At 43.9% G+C, this 19,346-nt stretch overlaps 1 protein-coding gene across 3 annotated transcripts in view; it reads right to left on the bottom strand.

Moving 5' to 3' along the window:
- TRRAP (transformation/transcription domain associated protein) overlaps positions 1-19,346 on the bottom strand; it is a 141,165-nt gene that overhangs the window by 12,545 nt on the left and 109,274 nt on the right. For all 3 annotated transcript variants that reach the window (XM_073648014.1, XM_073648015.1, XM_073648016.1), the window contains 7 exons: positions 17,985-18,186; positions 16,430-16,594; positions 9,409-9,499; positions 7,025-7,224; positions 6,654-6,915; positions 3,750-3,975; positions 1,195-1,412 (listed from right to left, as the gene is read on the bottom strand). In XM_073648014.1, the coding sequence (XP_073504115.1) occupies positions 1,195-1,412; positions 3,750-3,975; positions 6,654-6,915; positions 7,025-7,224; positions 9,409-9,499; positions 16,430-16,594; positions 17,985-18,186 (1,364 nt within the window). The remainder of the gene's footprint in view (positions 1-1,194; positions 1,413-3,749; positions 3,976-6,653; positions 6,916-7,024; positions 7,225-9,408; positions 9,500-16,429; positions 16,595-17,984; positions 18,187-19,346) is intronic.

The following is a 19,346-nucleotide window of genomic DNA, read 5'->3' as shown; positions in this document are numbered from 1 at the left end:
TCCAGCGGTGTCGGCACTGGCTCTCCCAGGGCTTGCGTGACATTTTTATGTCTCACGATCCCTGTGGATCAATCAGTGTTGGCTTCACTCTACACTACTTTGGGCAAATCAAGACATCTAAAGGAAGTGAGAGGGCAGCAGCAGTTCTCAGATGACAAGGTCACATTTTATTGTAGGGAAACACAGGAATTCAGAACGGGTTGTCCGAGTAGTGGACAAGCCCTTTAAGTACAGCAATCAGATGCAAGATGCCCCCGTGGTTCACTGAATTATAGGAGCGCAGCTCCGTTTTTATGGGTTTGTATAAAGCAAAATTATATTCAGAGGGCTGCTTTTGGAAAAAGGCAACAATGTGTTCAGGCGTTACATACATATTGCCCAACTTTTATGTAAATTATTTACGTGTATAACGTTCAAAGAAAACCGTGCCTATTAGGGTTGATACTGCCGGTGTCCACCATCTCCATCACTCCCAAACAAGTAAAGTGTGGAAGTCAGGGGCACATGGGACTTTGGGACCAGTAAGGTAGCAGCATTTGGCCCCCAACGACCATCCTGTGGTCAGGTGATAAATGAACTTGGTGGAAAAACTTCCTTTAAAGACCAGCAAAGATGGCAAATGTAAAAGAGAAGGAATAAAAAAGGGTTAAGCAACGACTCTGATCCGAGCCAAGCAGAACGCCGTTGTGGGGAGCAGAGCAAGTCTTGATTAAATGGCTGGAGATGTGCTATCTTACTGATAATTACAGGCTCATTAGCACAATGTGTGTCACGTGCGGTCTCTTCATTAGTCAGCCGGATCTTGCATTCTCTTTCCAGTTAACTCGAGCAGGGGGAGCAGAGATCCGTCTCTGCAGCCTGGCTGCGGCTCATAATGGAATAAATAACCCCACATGAGCTCCAGCGCCGTCAATAATTTATTAGCGATAAATGCAGATAATGCCATCTCTAGATGAGAGGCTGGTATCTGCATCGCAGCCTCCAAACACAGTGATGCCATCTCTGTGACGGGTACTGTGGAAGTCACCCGTGCCAGTTTTACACTGTCAGATGCTTCACGGACTTATCCGATCAGAGATATACAATGTCAGACATCCAACTTATACCCAAGTTTTATTAAACGCGCATCGGGGTGGGGGTTCATGTGATGCAATCTTAGACCAGCTTATGGCGGGTACTGGGGCACCTACTTACCAGTAAAGAAAAGATGGCGCTTTGTGGTCTCCTTTCTCTTTTCTAGACATGGGTTGAGGAGACGCAGCAGCTGTAAGACGCGCTCTTCCCTGCGGGACTCGGTCAGACAGGCGTCGTTCATGACTAGATAAGGGTAAATCTTCCCGTTGTGCCCCCGGATGTAGAGTCTTCGGGCAGCCGTATTGTGCTTCTGAACAATCTCCACTCTGGGCATAAACCTACACAAAACAGAGAAGCAATATGAATGGCTAATCTGAACAACTGGTCAACTATCTAATAGAGTTGTCCATGCCCTTTCCAGATTGAGGATGTTGGAAAAAGAAGGATTGTGCTGTTGGATTTAAACATGCCCAATCCTTTTGTTCTTAATGGGAATCTGTCAGCAGGTTGTGCTGTGTAATCCGAGAGAAGTGTGATGTAGGGGCTGATGTTCTGATTCCGGCGATGAGTCAGTTACTAGGCTGATTGTTGCAGTTTCAATAAAATCAGTGTTTTATTAGCAGGAGATTATCACTACAGGACTAGATGTCTAGTGCCTCCTGGTCCAACCACACCCCGACGACTGAAAGCTGCCAATCAGAGGTGTGGGCGGGGTTATACACAGCTCAGCATTCTGAGCACTGCTAGACCTGCAGCACAAAAAACTGTGATTGTATCAAAATTACAGCATGCAGTCCAGCAAGTGATACATACCTGGAATCGGAGTCTCTGTCCCTACATCATGCTGCTCTCAGATTACATACACAAATCTGGAGACAGATTCCCTTTAAGGGAGATGAGCAGCCGCCAGAGGTGTCTTGCAATCACTTACACCCCCACCCTCTTCCCATTCAGGACACAAGTACTCTAGGCACAGTCAATCTGTATATGGGGGGGGTCTGTATGGGTTGTGTGCAAATATTACCACCACAAAGGAAGACTGCTTCTTCTGTAGCTACAAGGGTTAAAGCAGCGGGCTGGTGATAAAACAGCAGGATGACGGCTTTAGTCTTCTTGGTTTCAAAGTCCAATCAGCAAAATGAGGAGAAGCTCTTATTCTCGATGAAGGGGAAAGTGCTTGGAAGACGGACGCTCTGCCAAGTTGTAAATGTATGCTGGGTGGTAATCAGCGTGATGGGGAAAGCGATGCCGCAGCCGAAACCTTCCAGCTTCAATCTTATTCTTGGCTGTAACATCAGAGGAACGGCGTCTTCAGAGCTGTACTCCGGCAGCCCGTTATCTGTACACAGCGATACTGTCCGTGCCATCAGGGAGCCGCCCGGTATCAGGGCACCCAGTCATTACAGCTATAGGTGGCATATACCTTCAGGCCCTTTTACACCGGCCAGTGATTGATGTTCCGGATTATCAGCCCGTGTACACATAGAACCACATGCTTGCTCGCTGGGAGATGGTGGCTTCTGCCGGCAGAACATGACCCGTGTACACAGGGGACGTGCTGCCGACAACATGATGCCGTATGGGGTCAGGATGATCGTATTAATGATTCTTTGTCATCCTGTGTGAACAGACCAGTAATAGCGCGCCGACCGACTCATATATGGTTATCGGATGGCCTTTGGATAACAGTTCACCAAACAGCTATTCTTCTTGGACGTCTCCGTACACATGCACACCCTGCTCAGATGAGCATGCACTTGCATTCAATAGGGAATGAGCCGCTGCCAGATACCTCTACCGTTAAATCAAGTATTGACCATGTCGAAATCCAACATGCCTGATCCTTCTTTCCCACGATATCTGCTGTTAGGTGAGATTTTGGACACCCAAGTAAACATTAGATTGGTTGGCTTGAAATTAGGTTTAACTGGCAGCAGTCTATTGTGTATGGCCACCCTCCCCCCACAGGTCCCGCTGCTGGTACCCAACCCAGGGGAAGGGAGCGGAGCCTGAAATACTGGGGACAGGTGTGTAACACCTTCATCGCTTTTATATTTCTTTTACTAAAGGACAAATCCTTAGACAGACCAAGTAGATCATATTAAGCTGTGAAACAGCCCTTTAAATACATTAAGCAGATCACCTCTTCCTCTCGTAAAGCAATAATCCAACAGGAAGTCTGTTTTATGTGTCGTCTGTAATCAGTATGTGGATCGGAAGGGCCAAGAGCGGAGGGGGCTGGCTTTGCATCATTCTGTACATGATATTGCATGAAGGCTTCTTCGTCCTGGTGAATATAATTCATTTTTTACTACATCCCTTTAAACTATTATTCTGACCCATCCTGCTGGTATCTGTCAAGGACTTCACTTGGGAGGCCATTAGGTGGCCGTATTCAATTTTTCTTTGTATTCTAGCATTTTACTAGAAAGGACAATGTCCCAGAACTGTCATAGCAACGAGAGAAATGAGAAGACATTTCCAGAACAATCAGGAGGCGAGGTAACGCTAAGAGTGGTACCCAAAATGGCAGCGTTAATAAACAATACATCACGCTCTGACAGCTGGAAGGTCACAAAGTTGCAAGCAAAACTTGCTTCAAAGACATCATCAAACCATTGATCTGCGGTGTGCGGCGTGGTGGACGTGTTCTCATTGAGATGTGTTCATCTTACCTGGCGATCTTGATGTAATAATGTGTTGGTTTGGGCATGAGAAACTCCCCGGGAATCTCGACTTCTGCTGTCTGGGCAGAGAAATTGCTGAGGAATCTGCACTTCTCCTCGATAAGGAAAAACTTGGGCAGCTGCTTGGTTTTGGCTTCCAGAATCTTGATCCATTTCTTAAGTTTGGAGATGAGATTATGCAGCTTCATGGAGCCTGGGACACTGAAGTCAAAATCTAAAAAAACACAAGAGAAGACATGAGCGATCGCCATCTATTTCCAAACCGAAGAGCCTGCCGCTCTCTGCCAATGCGTTTTTTAGGGTGTGATGGATGTTGGCCGAACTCTCATTCAGCTGACAGCTATCTAAGGTGTATGGGCACCTGAGTAGTTTATTATCAACATCAATGGATAAAATTGCAAAAACAAAGAAACTTTGCAATTTTCCTGTTGTTAAATATCCACTCAAACGGGATTTTTAATCCTATAAATGGACTGCTGGTTGCATAGGTTACCGGCCACCTCTGAGGTCTAATCGGTAGTGGCCGGTCTCCGAAGCAAGGAGTGCAGCTCTGAAGCTAGTTGAATTGCTGGATAAGTGTATGGCTGAATGTATCAGTCTAAGCATGAAACGCTCCTGAAGCTACATTCATAGTCTATGGTACCAATAGAAATAGCCCGGGTCCCAGTTACCCAGATAGTGAAGTTTTAGGCTGGAAAACCCCTTTAAATGCAGTATCATTGGGTCCCCTGCAGTGATCACTGAGTCATAACAACCCTGAACCTTAAGCAGTAGTGATCCAATGCACTTAAATGGTGGTATTCATCAATTACCATTTTTAAAGGGAATATGTCACCAGTTTTTATTTAGGTAATCCAGGAGCATCAAGACGTAGGTGCAGAGACCCGGATTCCTGTGATGTATCACTTACTGGGCTGCTTGCTGTAGTTTTAATTAAAATCAGTTTTCTCTGCCAGTTCTTAGAACACTGAGTTCGGTATAACCCCGCCCACATCACTGATTGGCAGAAAGCTGCCAATCAGTGGTAGGGGTGGGGTTACATAGAGCAGGAGGACTAGGAGGCATGAGACAACAAATCCTCTAGTGATCATCTCCTGCTGATAAAACACGGATTTTATTAAAAACTACATTAAGCATCCCAGTAAGTGACACATCGCCGGAATCAGGGTCTCAGCCCCTACATCATTCTGCCCTCAGATTATGAAGCAAACACTTCAGACAGATTCCCTTTAATGATGAAATCAGTATGAAAAGAACTAGAAAGCGGCTGTAGTGCAGCACATACCGGAGTTTTATTAGGTAAGCTGCACACTGCTCATTAAACCAGACAAGCAGCGGACTGAATTAAAGTAGACTATTAAGAAGAAAAACATCTGCTGCGATATATCCTCCGGAGGGATCCGAGTCCCTGGTGCATGAGATGTGCCCATTCGTCAGCTTTCCTCCGCTCCCACTAGTCAGGAAATACCGTACAATATACAGATATAAATAGATCTTTAAAGGTTAATCAAGCACGTCTTCCTCCAAAAGGGACTTTGCTATTCAGAAAAACTAGATTACCGGAAGCGACGCAGACCCATTAAACAGAAGGAAGGCAACATCGCAGAGCATTAACCGCAATTGAATTTCTGAGTGTGTGCAAACAATCGCCGGGACTGGAGGAGAGCGCGCCGCCGCCTCTTAGCCTGCTGGCCTTCATCCATTAAATTTAATCACATGGTTCACGTCTTCCATTATCTACTGTCATGCAACTGTTGTGCCACACAGCCGGCATCATGGAGGACTTAATGGGCTCCAGATATGTAGGCCATATTTAAAGCTGGAAGCTACTTTAAAAGTGAATCCCAGCAGCCAATTTCCATATCGCGGTGGCTATACAATGCTGGAGAAATCAGCATGCCACCAGACGGCCTGCAAGTCACAGAATTAAAGGGCAATTCTCTTTTAATAGGTGGTCATCTCGGGTGCCAAAAAGGATGTCTAAGTACAGCAATGTGGACTGTGGGGTCACACAGATCAGTGTCTAGAGATATCTGATATTGTAGGGGAAATGGGTTTACTTTTGGGTGGAGAGTGAGATTTGTCAGAGGAATACACAAGCAGATACCGATCAATGACTTATTTTTTTCTTAAAGTGACTGTGTCAGTAGGATCAACCCTCTTAAGTCGTCTATATGGGCATGTAGGTCATAAGAAGTTGAATAAAATGATACCTTGATCTCTGAGATCCGATGTCTTATACCCGAGAAATCCATGTTTTTCATAATATGTAAATGAGCTGTTAAGATCTACGGGCCGGACATAGATCTCCCTGAGAATCCAGAGCTTATTGTAAATGAAAGGAGCATTACCAGTGTGAGACATGTAATGACTGACAGTCTGCTCTCCTGATATACATGTCTCATACTGGTAACGCCCCCTGATAAAGCCTTGGAGGCAGATTCTCGGGGAGATCTATGTCCAGCCCATAGATTTTAACAGCTCATTTACATTTTAAGAAAAACATGGATTTCCCAGGTATAAGACATTGGATTCCAGATATTAAGGTATAATTTTACTCAACTTTCTATGACCTACATTCCCATATACACAGCTTATGAGGGTTGATCCTACTGACAGATTCCCTTTAAGAAGACCCCTGATGTTACACCCCATTACTGAGAAGGCAGAATGGTGAGAAGCACAAGCACTCAAGCCATCCATATTTTACATAGAAAGCCATTTATTCTGCATGGTTGGCTTGAGGTTCCCCTGCGAGAGATCATAGGAGCTTTCTGTGAAAGTCATAGTTCTCCTTTCATCATGGACTTACTGATATAGTAGACAAGAGTGGTCCCGGTAAGCTACAAGGCATGAAAGAAAGCAGAATATGAAGACATGAGCCCAGATTACCTGTCGTAAACTGGCTTTTCAGCTTCTGGAAGACGGGATCTTGTGCAGTGGCCTGAGCCCTTCGTGCCAACGACTCGGAGGCAGCGCTGGAGAACATGGTCGAGACATTGGAGACGTTCTCCAAGCCCACGCCGAAGGTGCTGACCAGCTTCTTGACAAAGTTCAGAGTGTGAGGGGTGATTTTAGCATCAGAGACTGCTCCACTTTTCTCAAAGGCCACGGAGTAGCACTTCGCCAGCCCTTGCTGCAACTGTCTGAGGACCTGAAATTCATAAAACAAAAACGTGAACGTGTCTCGTAGTCACCCATCGATTGTATGGGCAGCTTTAGGTTTACATGCATGACCACCAAGTCCATATAGGACCCCTCACCTCTTCATGCCAGTTCTCTCTGAACCAAACCATCTGGTCTACAATGCCTTCCAGCGATGACAGCAGGGTGGGATGCAACTCTCTCTGCATGTGCATGATTCGGCTGCACCTCCACATGGGTGCGGTGGCTCTGATGGGTCCTGGGTCAGAGGCAGAATGGGACTGGGTGCCGACGGAGCTTGGTTGGTGCTGTCCAGAGTCTGAGAAGGCAATATAAGCGGCATCATACATATATCCTCAGCTTCCAATAAGTATCATCCAAGCAGATTTCTAATTCCATTAATAAATTAGGCTCGGAGGTCTAGGAAACCTTACACATTGGAAGCAGGCGCAGTCCCTTTCATAGCCGATCTACTGATGCATCTTCCGCTCATATTTATTTTTCTTGCGATTTTATAGAACATCAACATTATTGCAACAAAAATTTTTACCTCCATCTATAATGTTTCAGGAATACCCAATGAAACAATAAGTGTATGTTGTAAGTCTCTCTATTATCCGCGCCGATAAGATTGAAAAGCCTTCCTAATAAAAACTCAATTTGGCTGCTTCATCTGTACTTAGGCGCGCAGGATGTAACAGGCATATAGGCGCCATTAAGGCGCTCTCAACCTCCGAGGATGGCACCTACAACCCTAAAAGGTTACAATTCAGTTTGTCTGCAGCCACCACTAGAGGGCGCAGTAGCTTAAAGTAATCGCAATAACAAAATACTGTGCAGTTGGCTCATGGGGTCCCTCTAGTGGTGTGGACTCCGCTGCTCTACTATATGGGTCAGTGCCGTGCCTCTGCTGTCAGTCCCATGTGCATGTGTGACCACTGCTGCTTTCAAACATCCATGATCTGGAGACAGGCGAGGGTCTCAGTGGTCAGACACCCACCGACATACTAGTCATCACCTATCCTGCAGATCGATGACTGCTCGCCTATTCAACCCCTTCCAGTGCCGTCACTTTACTTGCACTCAATCCCTGGTCTTCGTGGTCACCCTGCATGTATGGGAAGGGAGAACTGCAGCTAATCACATCAAGAATAGATGTGATATCAATGCTGAAAAACAGCGGAGATTGACTGGAATGGCAGGGGACAAAACAGGTTAATGATTATTATTATTATTTATTTTTTTTTTTTTTAAAAAGCAATTCTGTCACCAGATCTCACAATACAAACTGCATACATTGCTAAATAGATCTCATAACCAGTATGTGCTTTGCAAATCCATGTCAGAGTAGCTTTATAATTTTTGGGGGAGAGTTTAATTTAATATCCATCCACACATCCTGATTGACAGCGCCTCAATGTCCCTCCTTCCTGCCGAGATCTTACACGGACAGCTACTCAATGTCCCTCCTCCCTGCTGAGATCTCACACTGACAGCTCCTCAATGTCCCTCCTTCCCGCTGAGATCTCACACTGACAACTTTTCAATGTCCCTCCTTCCCGCTGAGATCTCACACTGACAGCTCCTCAATGTCCCTCCTTCCCGCTGAGATCTCACACTGACAGCTCCTCAGTGTCCTTCCTTCCCGCTGAGATCCCCCACTGACCACTCATCAATGTCCTTCCTGCCTGCTGAGATCTCACACTGACAGCTCCTCAATGTCCCTCCTTCCTGCTGAGATCTCACACTGCTCAATACAAGCTGCAGCTGTCAAATCGGGCTGGATGGGCAGAGATTGAATCCAGCTCTTTTTCTACAGAAGGATTTGCTAATTTGTCAGATCGCCGACTACTCCTGACATCAAAATAAGTACACCAGTCTCATCAGTTCTAGGAGACCTACTTAATATATCATGCAGATTATAATGTGAAATTTGGTGAAAGATCGGCTTTATTACAAACTTATGTCCTTTTTAACGAAAGCTTGGACAGAAATACTGTATTTCTATATAAAGGAGCAATATGAGCAGAGTACTGGATCTGAAAATGGCTTAAAGCGTGAGGTTGAAATTCACAAAATATATATATATTAGGGTGTACGTGGCTCAAACATAAAGAAGTCTATGCCAGGGGCATTGTATGACAGAGTATCTTATGGCTTTTAGTTCTGAACCCATTAAAGACAGCAATACACTAATCTAAATGCATGAATGGCCGGATTTGATCCATCTTCACTCGGTGGTAGAAGAACAGTCCTGAGACGCATACGGGGATAAGGAATCAATTTGTGATGTGAAGGAGAAAGCTCGGCCATCTTAAGTAAAAACCTGCTCATAAGATTCAGGAGAAAAGAAAACCTTTAGCGAGAAGCAAAACGCATTTTCCATCCTTTTTGCCATCTTTCCGCTGTGTCAGCAACACAGAAAGGAAGCATGAAATTACTTCCTCTCCCGATGTAATATAGGTGTAAAATCAAGAGATTTGCTCAGAAGCCCGAGACTCACCGCTTTTGTAACGCTCCCGCTGCTCGATTTTCAGCGTTAAATACAGAGTCCGGATGGGGAAATACACGGCTTGAGGATAGACTCGACCGACCTGAGAAAAGAAAACGGTTCAGACTTTATGCTCATTTCTTAGGAGGGCGAAACATCATGTAAGAACTAGAAAAAGGCATTCACAGGCGCCATTGGGATGTTTGGCTTAGAAAACACATTTTTTTAATTGGTATTAATGGGGTGGTTCACTTTTAGGAATATTTTTTGTTTCCTTACTAGAATGCATGTATTTTTGGCTAAAAAATCATTTTTGCAATTGGGTTTCATTAAAAATTTTGCACCGTTTGACATTCTGCAGAATGAGTTAACGGAGAATCCGTCAGTGAGCTCATTCAGACGGCCCAATAACAGAGTTTCTGACTCCTATCTGTTCTTTCGAGCTCATCTCAGCTGCTTTTGACCACAGACCACATCAAAGCTGAATGTCCACGGAAACAAAGCATATAATAGCTAACTGCAACATTTTTAATGAAAGAAATGCAATTGCAAAAATTATTATGTTTTAACCCCAAATATATGAATTAAAAAAAAAAAAAGCATCAGAGTTGGACTGCCCCTTTAAGTTATTCTTTTTACAATCATGAAGTAGGAAGTGGATACAATGAGCATCTCTTTGGAGGACCCAACACATGTAATGCTTATATTATCCTGTAGAGGTGCTGTAGGCAATCACTTGCTGTCAGATTACTTTTGATCTATAAAAGGGGTTTGTTTGTTTCTTTTATATTAATGGCCTACATTTCGAAGAGGTCATGAAAATCATATATCGGTAGAGGGACCAGCACCCCCACCAATCAGCTGTTCCCAATGCCGGCGACGGCTGGATGTGCTCAATTGCAGGAGCAGAACAGCACAGCCCCATCAACAGTATAGGGGGTAAGACCTGGTACCGCTAATCCTCTCCCATTCAAATAAATCGTCTGCCACCCCCCACCGATCTGATATTCTAAGAATAGGCCAACAATATAAAAGTACCAGACAACCCCTTTAAGGCTCCCACAATTGGGTTCCCTTTGCATACATGCATATATTAATTTTTCTTACAATTCGTGCCTAGTTTAGACTGTCAAGACTAAGATTTAAAGGGCCTGTCGCTGCAGTCAAACAATGTGCTCAGCAGCTCTGGCGAAGTAGACAGCACAAGCTGCTGAGCTCAGCGATTGGCTGCAGTGGTGATGTGAGCTGTCCAAATTACATCCCCACTTAGGCAAAATACAGAGTATAGAGCAGGCGAGGGAGAGTACTATATCCTATAATTTTACATTACTGGAATCATTAGGGGTCTACTTTTCTAAAAGTGGAGAAACCCCTTTAATTAGACACCTGTACTTACTTTGAAACTCTATGTCAGAATGGCTGTATAATCCAAATATTAAAATGAGCATTTTAGGAGTCAATCAACAGAAAGAAACTGATCAAGTCTCGGTCCTCCCAGGCTGACTGACAGCTGCAGCTTATACTGAGCATTGTGAGATTGCAGCAGGGAGGAGGGACACTGAGGTGGTATTAATCAGGTTAGGCAAATGGAGAATAGATTTCACTTTCATACAGAATACTGCAGCCATTCTGACAGATCTTAAAAGTAAATACAACAGCCTCAACGGGTTTAAGAGATCTTAAGAGTGCGAACTAAATGAATGGGGATTGATATCAGATGTAGTGCTGCATCTCTGGCCAATGCCACGACAAAAAGGCGCCACTTCAGCACTTCCTCCAAACAGAGCGAGGTGAGGGTCATTATAGAGCGTCCTTTCGATCATCCTTGTATAAAACGAAGAGGCAGCAGAATATGATCAGAGCTGCAAGTTCCCAGCAAGGTATGGCACCAGGCAGCAGCCGCAGCCGGCATAGTGACACCAGCCAGCAAGTCTATAAAGCCAGGCCACAATTCCCAGTGTGCCCACTGGCAGTGCCCATTACCGACTAATCTTACTCTACATAATTGAAGCTCTAAAGGCAAAAAAAATATCCTCCTGTGAAAGCAGAGACCCCTCTGCCGCGGTGAAATTGCATGCCTGCTTAACGAAGGATTAGTGGATGGAGGGCTTCATCCGTCGCACATTACGCGCTCCATTACATTTGGGCACTGTGCACTTTAAAGAATTTTATTACCGGCCCTGCGAATGCATGAGATCCGGCACGGACCAGGCAGGTCCTGTGGCAGCTGGAGGGTTAAGGCGCCTCGCCGGCACGCTGATGGAGGTGAGCGATCTCGCCGCGGAGCGTTTTGTCATGAGCGCGATTCTCCTAACAAGGCTTCATAAAATATGCACAAATTGTGTCACTCGTGAGGCAGGACGCGGGGAGGAAATTTATAACGAGGACCGGGTTGCCGTGGTAACCGGTCGTATAATGAAAAGGGCAGGATTCTCACTCTTTGAAACTTTTTCCGGATTCACCGTGGGGAAGGAAACTAACAGTCGCCATAAAAGTGGCAGAATGAAAAATTTTCTACCTAATAGTTTTCTGGGGTTTTTTTTGGTGACTCTTCAAGGAGTAGAGTAAGATTATTATATTAAAGTGGCTTTCATATCATACGATAGGTGGAAAAAAATCTGCTGGTGCCACAAGTCATTACTAGAATGGGGGTCTGATACCCCCATCTCCTTAAGAATTGAATTGAATGGTGGTCAAGCAGGCACCCCGCTTCTCTAGTTAAAGAGGACTTGTGACTTACTCCAAACGATTGAGTTAAATACCTTGTAAAAATTCCTGAGCTCCCACGATTCTGACCATGCTTTGTTTTGTGCTGCGTCGCTCCATTGCAGAGATATTCACATTTGCTTCTTCTGGAGCGCAGTATAGGAAATCTCTGCTTGAAGTGCAACTGGGCGTTTCTTCAGAGTCTTCACTGGATTGTGTGCTTTCACTCCTCCCTCCCAGATGTTGCCAATAGCAGCTCGGTAGAGTCTAGGAGGGAGTGAAAAAGCACATCCTCCACCAGAGAAGACTCTGAAAAAACGCCCAGTTGCACTTCAAGCAGAGATTTCACATACTGCGCTCCAAAAGTGAATATCTCTGTAATGGAACAACTTGGGGATGAGGGGGCCCCATGCATACCAAGATTGGGGATAAGGGGGCCCATGCATACCAGGATTGGGGATGAGGGGGCCCATGCATACCAGGATTGGGGATGAGGGGGCCATGCTAACCAGGATGGGGAAATTTACCAGTAGCGGCTGCATTTCCCACCCTAGGCTTATACTTGAGTCAACAAGTTTTCCCAGTTTGTGGTAAAATTAGGTGCCTCGGCTCATATTCGGGTCGGCTTATAAATGGGTATATACAGTAGATATAAATAAATAATACACAAACACACATATGTACAGTTGTGCTCAAAAGTTTACATACTCCGGCAGAATTTTTCCTTTCTTGGTCTTGTTTCAGACAATATGAATGATATCAAAAATACTTTTTCTCCACTCATGGTTATTGGCTGGGTGAAGCCATTTATTGTCAAACTACTGTGTTTTCTCTTTTTAAATCTTAATGACAACCAAAAACATCCACATGACCACGATCAAAAGTTCACATACCCTGGTGATTTTGGCCTGATAACATGCACAGAATTTGACACAAATGGGTTTGAATGGCTACTAAAGGGAACATCCTCCCCTGTGACCTGTTTTCATGTAATCAGTGTGTGTGCATAAAAGCTGAGTGAGTTTCTGGGATCTAGACAGACTCTTGCATCTTTCATCCAGCCAGTGACGTTTCTGGATTGTGAGTCATGTGGAAAGCAAAAGAATTGTCAACGGATCTACGGGAAAAGGTAGTTGAACTGTATAACACAGGAAAGGGATACAAAAAATATCCAAGGAATTGATAACGCCAGTCAGCAGCGTTCAAACTGTGATTAACAAATGGAAAATCAGGGGCTCTGTAAAAACCAAACCACGGTCAGGTAGGCCACAACTGCCAGGAAAATTGTTCGGGATACAAAGAAAAACCCACTAATAACATCAGATGAAATTCAGGACTCTCTGAAAACTAGCGGTGTGGCTGTTTCAAGATGCACAATAAGGAGGCACTTGAAAAAAAATGGGCTGCATGGTCGAGTCGCCAGAAGAAAGCCATTACTGTGCAAATGCCACAAAGTATCTCGCCTACAATACGCCAAACAGCACAGAGACAAGCCTCAAAACTTCTGGAACAAGGTAATTTGGAGTGAGGAGGCCAAAATTGAACTTTTTGGCAACAACCATAAACGTTACATTTGGAGAGAGGTCAACAAGGTCTATGATGAAAGGAACACCATTCCTACAGTAAAGCAAGGAGGTGGATCGCTGATGTTTTGGGGATGTGTGGGCTACAAAGGCACAGGAAACTAGGTAAAAGTTGAAGGAAAGATGAATGCAGCACGTTATCAGCAAATACTGGAGGCAAATTTGCACTAGTCAGCCCGAAAGCAGCGCATGGGACGTACTTGGACGTTCCAACATTACAACGATCCAAAAAACAAGGCCAAGTCGACCTGTCATTGGCTACAGCAGAACAAAGTGAAGGTTCTGGAGTGGCCATCTCAGTCTCCTGACCTCAATATCATTGAGCCACTCTGGGGAGATCTCAAGCGCGCAGTTCTTGCTAGACAGCCGAAGAATTTACAGGAACTGGAGGCTTTTTGCCAAGAAGAATGGGCAGATTTACCCTCTGAGAAAATAAAGAATCTCATCCACAACTACCACAGAAGACTTCAAGCTGTCATTGATGTTAGAGGGGGCAATACACGGCATTAAGAACTGGGGTATGTGAACTTTTGATCAGGGTCATTTGGATGTTTTTGGTTGTCATTAAGATTTAAAAAGAGAAAACACAGTAGTTTGACAATAAATGGCTTCACCCAACCAATAACCATGAGTGGAGAAAAAGGTTTTTTGTTATCATTCATATTCTCTGAAACAAGAAAGGAAAAATTCTGCTGGGGTATGGAAACTTTTGAGCACAACTGTGTATATATATATATATATATATATATATATATATATATATATATATATATATATATATATACACACATACATAAAATATACACACACATATGCACACTACATATATTATACAGTGGGTACGGACTTACATATGAGTGTCTGAGCAAGGGGTCTGAATACTTATGATCATGTGATATTTCAGTTTTTCTTTTTTAATAAATTTGCAAAAAATTCTACATTTCTGTCAAGATGGGGTTTACAGTATACTTTAATGAGAAAAAAAATGAACCTTTTAGAATTTACCAAATGGCTGCAATGAAACAAAGAGTGAAACATTTAAAGGGTTCTGCATACTTTCCGTACCGACTGTATACACATTATATATGCACACACATTTTATACACACACATATACACGTGTATTATACACGTTTTATAAATACATATATATTTTTTTTAAATATTATGCTATGCTTACATACTCCGCAGCTCTTTGCAGATATTGTCATTGCTGTCCCATTGAGGCTTACACTATAAATTGCACATAAGTATGTTCTGAGAGTGGAAGGAAACAGAAAAAACCCACACAAACAAGGGGAGTACAAACTCCTTGCAGATGTCGTCCTTGGTGGGATTTGTACCCAGGACCCCAGAGCTGTAGTGTTAACCACTGAGCCACCGTGCTGCCCATTATACACACAACACGTATTTCTAGCTACAAATGACAATACATCAGTGGAGTATTACCTTACCCTATACTCAGACACACACATGTACATTAACTCAATTGGTTTAATGGAATCAGAGCAATGATTTCCCAGTCTCCGGTTATCCGCAAATAGCGCAGAACAATTACAGTGAAACATGAGGCAATTTCTGCTCATTTCCATTCGCCTTTATAAAATAATTAGCGAGCACTTACATCCAATAATAAGGTATAACCCACAATGTAACTAGATTTACTGCAGGCTTTACAGGAAAGCACCACTTTAGTAAAGCTACATAAAAATAAAACCTCCCGAACTGTCTGCATCACACCGGAGTCACAAAACAGCAGGGGTTCAAGTGATACACGGTAAAAACTGGTCCTATGGGTAGAAAGCCGCTGGCTTCACTGATTGCAGCTTATCTGCCTTAAAGGGTGCGTGTCCGCCATAAAACTGACGGTATAAACTGAGCATATTGCATTGTAGGGGATAAAGCCCATATATTAAAAAAAAAATCACACAATTCGTAATAGCCTCCGATCTTGCTTGGTGCACCCTGGGTGTGGCCAAGAAGCTCAGTGAACCCTGGGTGTGGCCAAGAAGCTCAGTGAACTGTTCCGCCCTCTGATTTTTCATGCCCCGCCTCCCGCACTGCACCAGAATGCCTGGAGTAAGCACTGACTGCAGAGGAAGCTCAGTTTGCCTAGTTTATACTGTCAGTTTGGGCTTACAGACTACCTTTAAAAAACAAAATAATGGGGCTTGTTGAAATTCATCATGCCCAATCCATATTCCCACGATATCAGCGTGTGGGAGGGAGAGGTTGGAACACTTCCATACAAATTACTGAGCTGCGACAATTGTTCATCTCATGTGTATGGGGCACCTAGGTCATCAATATCAGATCGGTGGGGGTCTGACACCCAGCCCCATCACCAATCAGCTGTTACCAGGCCACCGGAAGTACAAAGTGTATAGAGCCGAAACAGGACAGCTCCATACACCGTGCAGAGGCCATTCTCTGGTACTGCAGCTCAGCTACTATCGAAGTAAAAAATTGCAGGACCTGAGAGCGGCTACTACACGGTGTAGGTAGCAGGGTGAGTTCATTCATATTTTAATATTTTATTAGCCAAGTCAGACATGCTGGATCACTTGGAAAACTTTGAACAACCCTTTTAGGATCTTTAGGGTTCAGGTATTTCGGACGCCAAGGGAAGCACTGTAGTAACACTGTCCCTGTGCTGGAGAGCAGTGCGATGGTTGTAAGCAATAAGTCAGTCAAAAACAGGGTCCTGTTATAATGCTCCATAAATACAAGAAAAAGACAACTTACTTGGCTAATGAGGTTCAGAAGAAGCTTGCCTTCCGAGCCAACTAAGCAGGTGAGAAGCTGTGGGATCCAAGCCAACCACTGGATGGGTGGGACCCCAATACAATATTTGTCTACAGCGTCCGCCAGGGTGTTCTTATCATCATCAAAGCTCAAGAGCCACAAAACCTACAGAGGAAAAGGAAAATGCATTTAAATATAACGAAACACTGAAAATCTCAGATATAAGATTAAAGGGGTGTCTCCATCTCCAATATCCTATTTCAATATGTAGTAGGTGTAATAATATTAACAAATGCCTCCAATTAGAAATGTAGTATAGTTCTTCTGATTAGCTATGTCGCTTACCCCACTGTGCAGGGCATTGCAGTAGCTTAGGTATCCATGGTTACGACCACTCATATAGCGACAGTTAGTTGTTCGTGGCCGTAACCAAGGATAGCCAAGCTACTGGAATGCCCTGCACATGGGGTAATGACATAGCGAATCAGAAGAACTATACTACATTTCTAATTGAAGGTATTTTCTAATATTATTACATCTACTATATATTGGGATAGAATCTCGGAGATGGGAATACCCCTTAAATTGTTAGCAGCCACTGAATATATCAAAGATCGAAGACATAAGATTCACATAAGAGCCCCTATGGTTGGGTGAGAGATAAGCAACCCCTCTGTGCAGAAGAAAAACTGAAGGGGATGTAGCACCTTCATTCTTCCTTTGACTCGAGAAATCACTAAATGGGTTTTCCACCTTCAAAAACATGGCCCCAACTGTGTATACATATTCATTTATTACGCTTGCTTATATAGCGCCATCATCGCTGTCCCCATTGGGGCTCACAATTTACATTCCCTATCAGTATGCCTTTAGAGTGTGGGAGGAAACCGGAGAACCCGGAGAAAACCCACGCAAACACGGGGAGAACATACACTTTTGCAGATGTTGTCCTTGGTGGGACTCCAGACTGAAGCCAGCGCTGGGAAGGTAAGCACTTTGATAAGTATACAGGCGTTTAGAGCTATATTTTTTTTAATGGTGGAAAACCCCTTTAAAGGGAATCTGTCAGCAGGTTTTTGCTCTGTGATCTGAGATGAGCATGACGTAGGGACAGAGACCCTGATTCCAGCGATATATCACTTACTGAGCTGCTTTGAGCAGTTTTGATAGAATCCCTGTTTTCTCTGCTCTAGATGTAGCAGTGCTCAGTATAACCCTGCCAAAACCACTGATTGGCAGCTTCCTGTGGCAAGCAGCCAATCAGTAATGGGGGCGTGGTTACACAGATTAGCTGGACTGCCTGGCACATGAAACCTAGTCCTGCAGCGATAATCTCCTGCTGATAGAACACTGATTGTATTGAAACTATAGCACACAGCCTAATAAGTGACACATCGCTGGAATCAGACTCTGACTGCTCTCAGATTACGCAGTAAAATACCTGCTGACAGATTTCCTTTAAGTGATAGGAATTCCTAGCGACTTGAGATTAGTAGAATACTTGGTCCCACCGACCAATGTCTCATTTGTAGTTTGAGAAGGCGCCAAAACTTACTTTGGCCAAATATTTCCTTGACTTGCTCTCATTCTGATGACGGCAGGCGTGAAGATAACAGGTAATGGCCGACACCCCGAGGTGCAGCTGACGCTCCTTGACAAAGATGGTTTCCAAGTAGTCGCCCCACATGGCCCAGGCCTTGACAAGAACATCATGCATTTGCACCGCAGCGGAGAAGGCTTTGTTTGCATCTTCCGACCTTCGGGAGGAAAAAAAATAAAAATAAAAAATTCAGTTACGGCCAAAGAGACAACTAAACCATAATTATATAAAATCTGACAAAACTTGAAGGATCTCATCATATATATAAACCCACACCAGTTCGCTGGAGGCCTAGCGGCTCATTTAAAGATCATTACAATGCTGCCTTACTAATTGGCTGCCGGCTACACATAGGGCCGGAAACGCTAAGAAACGTTTTAATGTTCGTTCTGGTCCGTCTGCATTTACATCTGATTAATTGGACCATTATGAGCTCGTTTATGGATCCTGACTAATTATTTCCCCAAATATGTATTTGCATATTCGTTCTCTAAATGGAGAAGGATTATGAGCCGAGTGGCGGTAAACAAATACATGGGGGAAATGTCCAAATGGATGGTAATAAAAGGTTTCAGAATTATTAATATGAGGCTGCTCCCACAATACCTGTATCATATTAGGGAATTGCACTACAAGCCATTTTATTAACAGAATGAGATCCATTCTGAATGGAAGTGACACCGATAATAAGGCTGCACAGCTGGGAGGAATAACGTTTCCTGCTATCGGCTTGCGGGTGCAGAAACCAGGTGTCATTTAAAGGGACCCGCATCCCTGTAATGGAGATCGTGGTAATGTACGGCCCGATTCATTCCCTGCCCTGCAGGCCTGTGATCACAATGGCTGACGCTGATAGACACAGCGTCGTCTCCTGATGCGCGGCTAATTCATTAGGATGGGAGAAGCAGCATGAAACAGACCCCGGAGCTGTGGATTCCTAAGCTACTGCAATGCCCTGCACATGGGGCTTGAGGTACTTGCTAATATTATTACTATACCTACTACATATTTGGATAGGATTTTGGAGATTGGAATACCCTTTAATTGCGATGCAAGAAGTAAAAAAAAAAAAAAAACACATCTATATATTGGAAATAATAAAAATTATAATATTAAAATAATCTTTCACTAGTCACATGTTTGCATTTTATCAAAAAAACACAAAAAGCACAAGCATGATGAAAGCCCCTTCCAGCGTTTTTTTTTATATTGCAGTCACTAATATAAGTTGTGGCCTCTAGTCTTATAGTTACATTGAGCTTGGAGCGCAGCTGATAAAAGATGAAGACGGCTGCAGGTAAGTGTATCTGAGCCAGA

Source organism: Phyllobates terribilis, unplaced genomic scaffold (assembly GCF_046119375.1).
Source record: "Phyllobates terribilis strain yellow unplaced genomic scaffold, ASM4611937v1 Scaffold_9__5_contigs__length_417890890, whole genome shotgun sequence".
Classification (NCBI taxonomy): Eukaryota; Metazoa; Chordata; class Amphibia; order Anura; family Dendrobatidae; genus Phyllobates; species Phyllobates terribilis.
The sequence above is the reverse complement of the archived record's forward strand: the minus strand, read 5'-3'. Positions and strand labels throughout refer to the sequence as shown.